Genomic DNA, 15097 nt, shown 5'->3' with positions numbered 1-15097 from the left:
ATCTTAGCAAGTTGTAGGATTCTCCGACAATTTTGTTTATCTGCTTATAATAGGACAAGTCGTTTCAGATAATTACACCCAAATCTTTTTCGGATCTCTCCTTCTTTACCTCCTTGGTTCCAATTTTATATTGTCCTAATATTCTATTTTTGCTTTTTCCAAACTCCATTATGCTACACTTGTTAACCCCTTCCCCAACCATTTCTTAGTTAAAAATGTTTCATTTTCAGACGATTTTTATTTTATTTTGATTTTATATAGTATTTTTCATGCTGATTATGAAAAACAATTCGTATTTAATTTTTCCCCATTTTTGTGGTCGACTTTTTACTTTGAAAATACCTTTGTAGGCAAAAAACGAGTTAACTTGTCTTCCTATAAAACATATATTTTCACCATATTTTCTTAATTTTTCTCATATAAGTTTACCAAAGTAAAGGGGAATGAAAAATGCATTTCGTTTTTAATTTTTATTACATTTGCTACCAAAAACAGCATATTATAATAATATGCAAATATGAATGAATGAAATTACTTTTTCTGGCATTTGATTATGAATGAAATAATTTGAAATACTGTAAGTTGTTAGCAAAAAATAAAACAAATGACCTTTTGCACATATAAAAGAATAGTATTCCTTCAGCAAATTTATAAATGAAATTATTTTGAATGGTACTTTTCAAAACATGGCACAACACATAGAGCTGGTCCTGGAGCTGCAGCGTTTACGTCGTGGGACCACCCCCCAACCCCAAGAGTTGGGGGCCAAACGGCAGCATCTACCCCTGGCTACCGGCTCTACACAGGTGGCACCGATCCCCAAGAAGAGCTACGCCTACCTTGGGGAGTACCACAATCCTTTTTCCCAACATGCAATATTACGTTTTTTCTGCACCGAGGGGTGATTTTCCGGCGATCACTCCTCTTCTTCTACTTTTAGCTGGAGATGTAGAGAGCAATCCTGGGCCCACCACAAAATACACATGCCCAACATGCTCTAAACCCATTACTTCGAGCAGACAGACAAAGGGCTCAGTTCAGTGCAATATGTGCAAAAACTGGGCCCACCTCACTTGTACAACACTTGCTGACACAAACCAATACACAAACACTTGGACATGTTCTACCTGCCCTCCAGTAACTCCACTCCCACCTCCCCAACCACAGCCAGCACCCTCACCCACTCACAATTTCCCTCTGCCCTTACCCCCGATTAGTACTCCCCTTCCTTTGTCCCCGATCTCTCCTTTCCCCCCCTCTGACCCAGATCCTACACCTTCCCCACTACCACCCCAACCTCAACCCCAAACGGCAACATACAACACATACAAAACACACAACATCAACATATTACAACACAACATTGACGGTATTAACACGAAAAAACATGAACTTGAACACTTTCTTAAACAACACAACATGCACATTGCGATTTTACAAGAAACAAAAACTAAGACACTCACACAAAACACCATCATTTCATAATTTCACCACCATCAGACAAGACCGGACTGACGGCTATGGCGGTGGACTCATCACCCTGATCCACCACTCCATCTGTTTTGTGGACACAAGTGCCACAACCAAAATTCTCCTCCCTACCACAGATAACACAACAGAAATCCAATCCATTCGAATCCGCACAGGCAACAAATCAACACTGACAATAGTTAACATGTACATTCCCCCCCAATCATCCCCCACAGTTCCAGACACCTTCAGGCCTCATTTTAGCCAACTAGCCTCAATCCCCAACCTGATCATGGGTGGTGACTTCAACGCCAAGTCGTCTGCCTGGTATGTCGACAACCCTGACACAGACAGAGGGCTTGATATACAGACTCAGTTTGACACATTGACTATCATGAACAACACACATAATCATACACATATCCCACACCAAGCCCTCTACACTCCCTCCTCTCCTGATATCACCTTCTGCTCCCCCTGCCTAACCCCAACAACATCATGGAGAGTGGTCGGAGCCCTTGGCTCTGACCACCTTCCAATCATCATCACCACCAAAACAAGATGCACCCCAGTCGGCCACAGACACACTTACACCAAATACAAGAGAGCTAGCTGGGAAGCTTTTACTGAAGAGACAGAACAACATTTTGAAACACTTAACAGTACACCAATCACAAACATAAACAATGCTGTGCACACTTTTAATACAATCATACAAAATGCAGACAAGAGATACATCCCTAGAGGCAACAGAAAATCACACAACCCCAACTTTACACCAGAAATCCAAAGCCTCATCAGACAACGTGACACACTTAAACACGGTACCCCCACACCTATCCCTCAAAACATAGCAGACCAAATACAAACACTAAACACTGTGATTGCCAATAAAATACATGAACAAAAAACACAAAATTGGCAAAACTTTATCAATACACTTGATCACAAAACAAACACCAGCAAATTGTACAAAACACTCAACAGCATTACACTATCCAACAGTAACACTACACGCTCTCACGCAGCAATAATCACAACAGATAATCTACCCTCAAACAGACAACAAGCAAATGCACTCATACGTCATTTTGCACAGACAAGCCATCTCACTTCTCACCCTGACGACCGACGCACCATTCGACGTAAGAAAGACTTTCCCACAGACTCAGACTATACCCTTCATAGACAGTCAGACAAAACTCATAATACACAGTCTCAAGCACTCATCTGCCTGTGGCCCTGATAACATTAGCAACATCCACCTAAAACACATTGGACCACAAGGTATACACGCACTCACAAACATTGCAAACTACAGCTATTCACACAACACTATACCCGACATCTGGAAGCATGGTAAAATAATCACCATTCCAAAACCGAACAAAGACCCAACAATCCCAACATCGCACCGTCCAATCACACTTCTCTGCACCCCCTCTAAAGTCATTGAACGCCTAATACTTAAACTTGTCAAACCACATATTCCCCTTGCTGACTCACAGTCTAGGGAACGACAACAACAACAACACATAGAGCTACTTGGCATACTGTACACATATATCGTGACTCTTTCCTGACTGGTTTCCCTCTATGGTCACGCTTCAGACTGCATGCAACACATTTTCTTGTTGGATTTGTCTTTTTTTCTGTTGGTGGAATTTCCATTGGAAAATGTCCTCCTGGCGTATACCGCGAACTTCCTGGTGATGTCAAGGGTCTACCTGGTAATCTTTTTGGTGGTAAAGCTGGCCCATACTTGTCAAATATATCTCGTATAATTTGCATACGGAATTTCAGGTGTGTCAGGGGTTTTTGTCCTTGCATACTGAACGCTTCTTGATGCAGGATGAAAGCAATCCATACTGCAATATCCATCAAATGGAAGAAGACTGTCTTGTAATATTTCTTACCCTGTTTCCTTGTAAAGGGATAATCTACAAGTTGCTGGTCCACCTTGTCAACTCCTCCCATTGTATAATTGTATTCATATACAACTTTGGGTTTCTTCACAGGCCCTTGTCTTGTCTCAATGTCATGCATAGCTGGGTTGTGAATGGTTGACAGCATTGCAACGTCCTTTTTGTCTTTCCAACGAAGAGTCATTACCTTGCCTCTCTGAAATGCTACAACTTCTCCTTCAGTTTTTTTGCTTTTCAGCTGTTCTGGCACTTCTTTTCGATTCAAACGTAGAGTTCCATAAGTATCAATCTGGTTCCTAACTAGAGCATCAGCTAATTGCGGGCTAGTGTAATAGTTATACACAGTAACAAAATAACCTTTCCCAAATAAGGGCTTCATCAAAGATAAAACAACATGTGAACTCACAGGATATTCATCATACTCTGGATCAAACTGTGTTCCTTTCCCAACATAAATGGTCATTTTGTACACATATCCAGTCTTTGACTCACACAACAAAAAATATTTCACTCCAAACCTCCTCCTTTTCAGTGGAATATACTGTACCCATCCTAACCTTCCCTTGAACAACATAAGGCTTTCATCTATACATACATCTTGCCTAGGGGTGTAACACTTTGCAAAGTTCTCACACAATCTCATAAATACATCATAAATCTTATACAATTTTGGGTTGGGGTGGGTTTGTGCATCATGAGTTTCATTGTTTACAAAATGAAGATACTGTTTTATCTTACTGTACTGTTTCAGAGTCATTAGCTTCCAAAAAATTGGTCTTTCAAGCAGTTCATCTTGTGACCAGTTCATTTCTTCTTCTGGCATTTTCACAATACCCTGTAGCATTTTCATGGCAAAAAATGCAAAAATTTCTGCCTCTGTTACAGGGCGCCACAAAGAATCGCATTGTACAGTTTGTTCAGCAAAACGATTAGTCTCTACCAGTACACAGTCAATAATCCTGTTATCGATAAAAAGACTGAAGAATTCAAAAGGACTCATTTTTGTTGGGTCTTCATCAGTCGTAATTCCAGGATTTTCTGTGAATGGGAAACATGCTGGTGCTGCATTCATGCTGTCCTCTGACAACTCTAGGCTTCTCCAAGCTCTTCCATCACCTTCCTCCTCTGCTCCATCATCACTTGTGGAGAAATAGTCATTGTCTGATGAACTGGCACTGTCATCAGAAGTATTCAAGCTCCTGAGGGAAGGTTCATATTTACTATCTTCCTCAGAATTAGACATTTGGGGTGTAATTTATTTGAAAAAGCCACAAAAAACGAGTGGTAATGTGGATGAAGACTGCACCTGCCAACAGTGGCTGTCGTAGCAAGTCTAACTAGAGTGGCCTTGAACTGCCTGTGCTACCCTATTGCCTCTGCCAAACGTTCGATATGACGAGACTACTCGTTTCACACGTAGAATGGCTTAGAAAGGCTCAGAATCGACGAGTAAATACGTCTGTAGCTGGTTTTTGAAGATAAGTTTTAGACGAGTATTCTTGTCGACGACTAAAAAAAAAAAAACATTAGGTGAAAATGTGTCTACTAGTTTCTGCCGGGGAAGGGGTTAATATTGAAGTCCACTTCCCATTTCTGAGTCCAGTTCCATACCTTATTCAGATATTCCTGCAGTGATTCACAATTCTTTTCAGTTTTTACTTTCCTTAACAGTCGTCTGCAAAGAAACTCATATAACATTTCACATCATCATCCATGTCATTCACATAAATAGCAAACATTATTGGAGCCAATAGATCCTTGCGTTACTCCACTGATCACCTCTTTCCAACCTGAATATTTTTCTCTGAGCACTACTCTCATCTTTCTACCAATAAGGAAGTCCTCTATCCATTTTAGTAGGTTCCCTTGTATCCCTCATATATATATATATATATATATATATTATATATATATATATTATATTACAAAGGCGGAGCATGCCGACAGGAGACCTTTTGGTCCATATCTAGGTCGGATGCAGGAAAAAAAAAAAAAAAAAAAAAAAAAAAAAAAAAAATAAAAATAAAAAAAAAACTATAATAATGTATGCAACAAACAAAATACATAAATAAATGCATAGGTATAGTTGAATAACAAACAGGTAAACAGTAAATAATAATAAATTGACACATAACTAATAATAAATGAAAATCAAACAGACAAATGATAACAAAGCAAAAACAAATAATATAAAATAAATTATAATCATTGCAGCATCTTGCTTAGATGTTTATCTAAATGATTCTTAAAGCTTCGAACTGAACTACATTGCACTACCTGTGCAGGAAGTTTATTCCATTCATAAACTACACGGTTGGCAAAGTTGTTTCTACCTACTTCCAAATTGAATCTATTTCCGGATAGTTTGAGACCATTGTTTTTTGTCTGATTCTCATTCAATGTGAAAATTTTGTCACTTTTGATGTTGTCAATTCCCTTTAGAATCTTAAAGACCTGTATCAAGTCACCTCTGAGTCTACGCTTTTTTAGGGAAAACAGATTAATATGTTTTAGTCGATTTTTGTATGATTTATTTTTTATATTTGGAATCAGTTTTGTGGCTCGCCGTTGTACTTTTTCCAGTCTGTCAATGTCTTTAATGAGATTCGGTGACCATACAGAAACAGCATATTCCAAATGTGGACGAACTAACGATTTATATAGCTTGTTAATGAGCGATGGACTTTTGAAATCAAAAGATCGCGCAATCAGTCCTAGAACCTTATTTGCTTTCTCAGAGGCTGAAATACACTGCTTGGATGATTTGAGGTCATTACTGATAATTACGCCGAGATCTTTTTCACTATCCACTTTTGTTAACGAATTTCCAAATAACTTGTAATCGTACTTATTGTTGTTTTTACCTATGTGCATTACCTTGCATTTACTTGTGTTAAATTCCATTAGCCACTTTTCAGACCATTGCTGTAATTTATCTAAATCTTCTTGAATATCTAATTGGTTTAAGTGATCATTTGCCATTCCGCACAGTTTTGTATCATCAGCAAATTTGGAAACAGTAGATCTTAGTCCATGGTCTATATAATTTATATATACTATGAATAGAAGTGGCCCAAGAACGGAACCCTGAGGAACTCCACTTGTAACATTTTCCCATCTAGAAGTTTTTCCATTTAAAACAACTCTTTGTTTTCGACCATTCAACCAATTACTAGTCCAACTTAATAGGCTACCACTTATTCCGTGTAAAGCTAATTTAGTAAGTAGCCTTTCGTGTGGGACGGTATCAAAAGCTTTTGCAAAGTCTAGATATATTAAATCTATATTGTTTCTTTTGTCATAATTCGATATAACTGTGTTGTAGAATTCGAGTAAGTTAGTCACGCAAGAACGTTTCCGTCTGAAACCATGCTGGCTATCATTTATCAAACGGTTACTTTCTAAATGATGTTCGATAGCATCTCTGATGATAGTTTCCATTATTTTTCCTATGATTGAAGTCAAACTTATAGGCCTATAGTTATCTGGTTTCTTTTTGTCACTTTTTTTGAATATGGGAGTAACGTTAGCTAGCTTCCATTCTCTTGGGACATCTCCGGATATGATGGATTTCTTGAAAATAATTTCTAATGGAACAACAATCTAATTTTTCATTTCCTTTAAGATTCTTGGATGCCAACCGTCACGCCCTGGTGTTTTATTAACTTTGAGTTTATCTATACACCATTTAATTTTTTCTTTTGTTATATTTACCATAGTGAGTAAGTTTACCCTAGACTTTTCACAGGTTTCAGTTTGGAATTCACTTGTTTCGTCTACGAATACCGAGCTAAAATAATTGTTTAAGATATTACACATTCCTTCATTTGAATATTCAAGTTGACCGTTAGCAGATAATAGTGGACCTATGTGATTCCTAACAACCTTTTTATCTCTAATGTAACTATAGAATTCTTTGGGATTCTCTTTGGATTTATCAGCGATTTTCATTTCGTATTGTTGTTTTCTTTTTCTTATTGTCTTTTTTAAATCTCTCTGTACTGATACATAACTTTCATAGTCATTAGATGCACCCGAGCACTTATATTTCTTATAAGCCTGTCTCTTTTTAGCAATACTTTTTTCAGTTTCTTTGTCGAGCCACTTTGGGCGAGACTGATTTGGGGGACATCTGTCCTTAAAAGGAATGTAAGTTTGAATCTTCTTAGTGAGCGTATTTTGAAATATTTCCCACATCTGATACATATACCAAGGCTTTTTCCCTTTACAAGGGAGGTAGCCAAAAAGGAAAAGGCATAAAATCATTCCCACCCATTCCATCCCTGAATACACTCCACACACCCCCACCCTCCCTCTCATCTTAGCACCTCCTGGATGACGGGTCATCCCTGCACCTTGTCCACTGCCCTGGGTCACAAGCAGTGTCGCAAGACACAGCACATCCACAGCAAGGCTGCTTCATTAAATCGGTGACCCCCCCCCCCTCTCCATCCCCCCATGCATAAAGGAGAAGACGGGGAGAAATCCCTTCGGGCTGCATCAAAATTTGCTCACACATACTACCTCACCCCCCATCCCCCCACCCATTCCATCTCATGCATCACATCATCATCCATATACAACCATTCTCCATTCATCCCTGTCTTCTGTCCTCTCCTGTCCTTCCTCAACAGATTCCCCTCTTCCCCAAAGCCCCCTTCACCCCATCCATCCACCTCATCCTAGGATGTCCCTTCATGTTCACTCCCTCCACATCTGCCTTCCATGCCTCGTTTACTAGTCTTTCTTCACTCATTCTTTCCATGCATCCAAACCATCCCAATACTCTTTCATCAACCCTATCTCCCAACCCCCTTTCCACCCCTGTTCTCCTCCTCACCTCCTCATTTCTCATGCTATCCAGCCTAGTAACCCCTATCATACTTCTCAGACACCTCACCTCAAACACATTCAAACTCCTTCTCTCTTCCTCTCTTATGTTCCATGTTTCTGCTCCATACAGTGCTGTTGGCACAATCACTCCTTCATAGTCTCCTCTTAGCATCCATTCCCAAATTTCTATTCCTCATTACACTTTTTAATCCACCAAGGCATTTACTTGCTTCTCTCAATCTACATTCTACCTCCACCTTCACTCCACCTTTTCCTGCCACATTTGCACCCAAGTATCTAAAACTATCCACTTCCTCCAGTCGCTCTCCCTGGTCACTTCCAGACTACTGCCACTTTCACCCCTTGTACATCTCATCACCTTACTTTTACTCACATTTATCTTCAGCTTTCTTCTATCACATGCTCTCCCAAACTCTGTCACCAACTTCCTCAATCCCTCCTCCGATCCTGCCACAAGCGCAGTGTCGTCCGCAAAGAACAGCTGGCTCACCTCCCACTTTTCTCCATTTTCTTTAACCATCTCCAATCCCTGACCCACTACCCTTGCATTTACCTCTCACACTACCCCATCCATGTATAAGTTGAACAGCCAGGGCGACATAACGCATCCTTGACGAAGTCCCACCTTTACAAAGGATTATAAAGGCGGAGCATGCCGACAGGAGACCTTTTGATCCATATCTAGGTCGGATGCGAAAAAAAAATCATATTAATAATAAAACAATAAATAAAAACTATAATCATGAAAATAACAAATAAAATACATAAATAAATGCATAGGTATAGTTAAATAATAAACAAACAGGTAAATAGTAAATAATAATAAATTGACATATAACTAATAATAAATGAAAATCAGACAGACAAATGATAACAAAACAAAAACAAATAATATAAGATAAATTATAATCATTACAGCATCTTACTTGGGTATTTATCTAACTGATTCTTAAAGCTTCGAACTGAACTACATTGCACTACCTGTGCAGGAAGTTTATTCCATTCATTTACTACACGGTTGGCAAAGTTGTTTCTACCTACTTCTAAATTGAATCTATTTCCGGACAGTTTGAGACCATTGTTTCTTGTCTGATTCTCATTCAATGTGAAAATTTTGTCACTTTTGATGTTGTCAATTCCCTTTAAAATCTTTAAAGCCTTTTCCAGGTCCATAAAGGCCCAAAAAACATCCTTCCCCTTTCCTATAGCTTTCTCACATATCTGTCTTACCACAAAAATCTGATCTACACAACCTCTACCTGTCCTAAATCCACACTGTTCCTCACCAATTACTCCCTCTGTTCATCTCCTAATCCTCTCAATCAAGATCCTCCCATAAGCCTTCCCAACTACACTTAACAAGCTAATCCCTCTGAAACTACTACATTCACACTTGTCTCCTTTTCCCTTGTAAAGTGGAACTATACAGGCACTCCTCCAGTCCTCCGGCACTCTACCCTCTCTCCAGCAAACATTAAATAACCTCACCAGCCAGTCCACCATCACTGTACCTCCTTTTTTAAGACATTTTGCATGGCATCCATCCAGACCAGGTGCCTTACCTGCTTTCATCATCTTAACAACAGTTCATACATCCTTGTCGAGCACTGTTTATATATAAACTTTTGAAAAAGCAAAGTTTATATATATATATATATATATATATATATATATAAACAGTGCTCGACAAGGATGTATGAAGGTTAGCGAGAATGAGTGATGAGGAGTGTTGAGGACTGTTTTTGCTGAAATGCACAATCTTATATAAAAAAATTAGCATATGGTTGCATTATTTGACCTATTGTCTTTAAAATGTGTGATTTCCATGTAATTTGATCAAAGAGAAGTTACGTTTTTATCCTCTACAAAACTACCAACCACATACCATCCGACTCACTAATTGCCGACCTCAACCAAACAATGACGGTTTTGCTCAAATGCACAATTTTATATAAAAAATTAGCATATTGTTGCATTATTTGACCTATCTTCTTTAACCCCTTCCATACGGTGCCGCACATGTAGGCGTCATGAGGAGCAAGTGGATTCGCGATGCTGCCATATCAGCGTCTTGATAATATTTATTGTTGTCGCCCCTGTGTTTTTACATTCTTCCAAATGTGCCCTGAATCCCATTCTCTGTGGTTTTCAAAATTCGCGGGTGAAAGAGAGAACGATCGATATAAGCGGTGACTATATTTTATGATGCGAGTATTATTATGACACGTCGTACGGCTGGCATTGGCTGCTGCCCGCGAGATTTAAGTCCAGAGTGAAGTGGTTAAAATGTGTGATTTCCATGTAATTTGATCAAAGAGAAGTTACATTTTCATCCTCTGCAAAATTACCGATAACAGCTATAAATACTGTCCAGTTTTTGCTGAAATGCACAATTTTATATAAAAAATTAGCATATGGTTGCCTTATTTGACCTATTTTCTTTAAAATGTGTGATTTTCATGCAATTTGATCAAAGATAAGTTACGTTTTTATCCTCTGCAAAATTGACTGACTCGCTCATAGTCAACCAAACTCGAACAAAAACGGTTTTTGCTGAAATGCACAATTCTACATAAAAAACTAGCTTATGGTTGCATTATTTGACCTATTTTCTTTAAAATGTGTGATTTCCATGCAATTTGATCAAAGAGAAGTTACGTTTTTATTCTCTGCAAATTACCGACAACAGCTATGAATACCATCTGACTCACTCATGGCCGACCAAACTCGAACAAGGTCGGTTTTTGCTGAAATGCACAATCTTATATAAAAAACTAGCATATGGTTGCATTATTTGACCTATTTTCTTTAAAATATGTGATTTCCATGTAATTTGATCAAAGAGAAGTTACGTTTTTATCCTCTGCAAAATTGCTGACCACAGCTATGAATAACGTCGACAGTTTTTGCTGATATGCACGATTGGTCAAATTGCATGAAAATCACACATTTTAAAGAAAATAGTCTAAATAGTTTAACTATATGCAATCTATTACACTAATAACACAATAGTAAGAAACTTAATCGAGTGTAGTTTGATCCATACCACCAGTGATCATAGATGGCGGGCTGGACGAATCATAGCTGTGGTCGGTAATTTTGCAGAAGATAAAAACGTAACTTCTCTTTGATCAAATTACATGGAAATCACACATTTTAAAGAAGATAGGTCAAATAATGCAACTATATGCTAATTTTTTATATAAAATTGTGCATTTGAGCAAAAACCATCATTGTTTGGTTGAGGTCGGCAATTAGTGAGTTGGACAGTATGTGGTTGGTAATTTTGTAGAGGATAAAAATGTAACTTCTCTTTGATCAAATTACATGGAAATCACACATTTTAAAGACAATATGTCAAATAATGCAACCATATGCTAATTTCTTATATAAAATTGTGCATTTCAGAAAAACAATCCTCAACACTCATCATCACTCATTCTCGGTAACCGTTCGTACATCCTTGTCAAGCACTGTATTTATATATATATATATATTTACCTAGTTGTATTTTACGGGACGAGAGTTATGTTCGTAGTGACCCGTTTTCATATCTCTCCACATCCAGTTTGTTCTTAAAATTGTGTATAGTTCTGGCATTCACTGTTTCTCTGTTCAGTTTGCTCCAGACATGGATCACTCTATGTGGGAAGCTATTTTCTTTTCAGGTCTCTTCTGTAACTGTCTTTCTTTAGTTTCTTTTTGTGTCCTCTTGTTTTTCTTCTGTCCTACTTTAATAAGTCGTTTCTATCAAGAACTTCCATCCCTTTCATAATTCTGAAAATGGTCAACAAATCGCCTGTTTCCCTTCTCTGTTCTAGTGTTGACAACTGTAATTTCTCCAATCTTTGTTCATATGTCAGATTTGACAGTGTGGGTGCCATTTTTGTCACTGCTCTTTGGATTCTTTCTAATTTTCTTTTGTTCTTTTTTGTACTACGTGCCCACACTGATACAGCATATTCTAATTTTGGTCTTATCAGTGTAACAATTATTTTTTTAATCATCTCATCTATGTAGTCGAAAGCCACTTTCATTGATAATTAATAAGTTGCAAGTCTCCCCAAATAATTTATTTATATGTTTGTCAGGTGTCAAGTCACTTGAGATGATTACTCCTAGGTCCCTCTCTGAGTTTACTTTTTTTACTTTTTGTTTCCAATTTTATATTTTATATATATGTACATATGCATGCTCCTTTTCCCTTATAAGAGGGAAAGAAGGAAAGGTAGCCAAGTCAAATAATACATCTATTTCATAAAATTAAAACCCATTCAACATTCTTCCCATCTCGCCACTTCATGGTTGAAGGGCCATCCCTGTTCTCCATCACAATACTCAAGATTTTTTAATTATTTTACCTTGTGCCTTACTATGTCTTGCTGCATTACTCCTGACCCACAGCAGTGGGCAGGATACAGGGATGACCCATCATCCATGAGGAGCTATGATAAGAGGGACAAAACGGAGGTGGATGGGAGTGGGTACATGTCTTTTGACTTAGCTATCTCCTTTATAAGGAGGATACAGCCTTTGGTATATAGATTCTGCATCCTAACTCCAATAAACCTTACACATACCTGTAAAGCCTGAATGAGCTGTTCTGGTTCTGGGGGATCTTTTGGAGATGCTGTGGGTGAAAGTGAAATATGCACCTCGCTCTCTGACTCCCTCCTTGACCTTTCTTCTGAAATTGTTCTCTCCAAACTCTCTCTTCTTGACTTTTTACTTGTAATGGTTTCATAGCTATCTGCAATATCAAAATAATGAGTTAAATGTTGTAACATCATAAACATCAACTACATTTTTATCTAAATCTAAACTCCCAAGTGAGCAATCATCCCAGTATATGTGTATATATATTACAGGTGAAAAATGTAATCACACATTTGTCAATAACGTAGAAACCACTGTTGGAGTAGAAAAGACTGGAAACGGGGAATCTATATATTTCGATTGCAAACTGCAATCCTCTTCAGTATATATATATATATTATATATATATATATATATATATATATATATATATATATATATATACACGCAACACACACACAGATGGGAGGGCTTTAATAGGTCATGGGAGCAAATTAAGACCACATGTCTAAAGGATGTGAAGAAATACAGTTTTCCATACAGATGCTTAAATACTTGGAATAGCTTAGGGAAGTGATATAGCCCAAGCTCAAATGATACACAAGTTCCAATCTAAGTATGATAATTGGAAAGCAAGGATATATATTAAGTTGGAACTGTACATGAATTTGAGGCTAGGTAGGATAAAAAATTAAAGAATAGGAGACAGGACCCAACGAGCATTGCGCCTTTCCTGTCAACACATCAAAATTGGAGCTCTTGGGGACTTCATTAAAAACAAGACCTTTCATCAGTCCTACAATATCAGGATACCAGGTTGTGTTGAATGGGAAGGGGGAGTGCTCGTGGATGCCCGAGGTAAGCTAATGCAGTGAAAATTAGTGAATATTGAAAGAAAATGGAAGGAAACGAAAATAGGCCAGATGAGACCCCTGGTGGAGGAGCAATGAAACGAAATATAAACAAAAGCATGGAGACCCCACTAGGTATAAGAAGACAATTAGATAACTATGAAGAAAGGCCATTTTAAGGTTTTTGGTATGAAAGAGGTAACTTGAGTACAATTATTGACGAAGAAAGGGAAACAAGTGCTTTGACAGAATTTGTCTCCAGGGTCAGGAATAACATGAATATTACAAAGACATTAGTGAATTAAAGAAAGAAAATGCTGAAACAATTTAGGAAGTGAATGCCCTAAAAAAAGAACTGGCTGAGGTAAAATGTGAAAATGAGGAACTAAAAAGCAAAGATATCTCAAATAATACAACCATAAAAGAGATGAACAAATGAAGATAATGACCAAAAAAATATAAGGTATTTTTCAAAGAAATTGTTCAGCAACAAATGCAGGAGAAAACTAAGGAAAGTTATTCAAGTAATCAAAGAAAAGGAAAATTTGGTGAGAGATACATTAGACAAAAGTGTATAGTAGTATTTAGTCTAAAAAAGTTAGATTCATGGGAGACAAAGAAGAGAAAGATTTAGCAAGAGATGTTTTGAGAGTAATATAAGATAAAAAGCAAGAGTTAGATAAGGAAATAAGAGTAAGTGCATAGAATAGGAAGGTATGTAGAAGGAAATCAACCCCTAAAGATCGTAAGGCCACAAGGGGCAGCAGAAGAGATACTAGCAAGAACAAGTTAAGTAATACTGAGCACTATAAAGATGTATGGATAAAAGAGATATAAACCTTCAGGAAAGAGAAAGAGAGAGGACATTAAAATGTGAAGCTAAATAAAAAATGAGAAAAAAAAAATGGAGTCTTGAAATAAAGAAGTTCTTTTGGAGAGTGTTAAATATGAGACTGAGAAAATGGTATCTTCAAGAAAAAGAAATGAAAGGAACAAAGAAAGAGTTGGAGAGTGCAGAAAATTAAAAGTGGCTTATACTTATATAAATTATTTAATTTCAGGATTAAAAGGGCTTAATGATTACTTGTCAGAAGCAAAATCAGACATAATGGCAATTGTAGGGAAAAAATTAAAGGGTCCACTATCACCGATCATTGTTGGAAATAGATTATATAATCACTGGCTTAGAAACGGAGAGAAAAAACAGGGTGGAGGCGTCATGTTCTTGACCAAGAAAAATTTAAAAGTGACAAAGGTTACAAATGGAGGGAACAGTGTGGAGGTGATCACGATAAGAGTTGAAGATAAAGACATGAAAAAGAGAATGTGGTGATCTATGTGCCCCAAAAATGGGTTCTTGGAAAGATTACTCTAAAATGTTAGATGATACAAGGATTTCAT

General features: G+C 37.6%; 1 protein-coding gene across 4 annotated transcripts in view; it reads right to left on the bottom strand.

Moving 5' to 3' along the window:
• Positions 1 to 15097, bottom strand: part of LOC143033829 (regulation of nuclear pre-mRNA domain-containing protein 1B) — a 211219-nt gene that overhangs the window by 99931 nt on the left and 96191 nt on the right. For all 4 annotated transcript variants that reach the window (XM_076199357.1, XM_076199356.1, XM_076199358.1 and 1 more), the window contains one exon: positions 12830 to 12999. In XM_076199357.1, coding sequence (XP_076055472.1) covers positions 12830 to 12999 — 170 coding nt within the window. The remainder of the gene's footprint in view (positions 1 to 12829; positions 13000 to 15097) is intronic.

This window comes from Oratosquilla oratoria, chromosome 16 (assembly GCF_046742065.1).
Source record: "Oratosquilla oratoria isolate Oo_2021 chromosome 16, ASM4674206v1, whole genome shotgun sequence".
In the NCBI taxonomy this organism is placed as follows: Eukaryota; Metazoa; Arthropoda; class Malacostraca; order Stomatopoda; family Squillidae; genus Oratosquilla; species Oratosquilla oratoria.
Note: the sequence above shows the minus strand (reverse complement) of the source record. Positions and strands in the feature narration are given on the sequence as shown.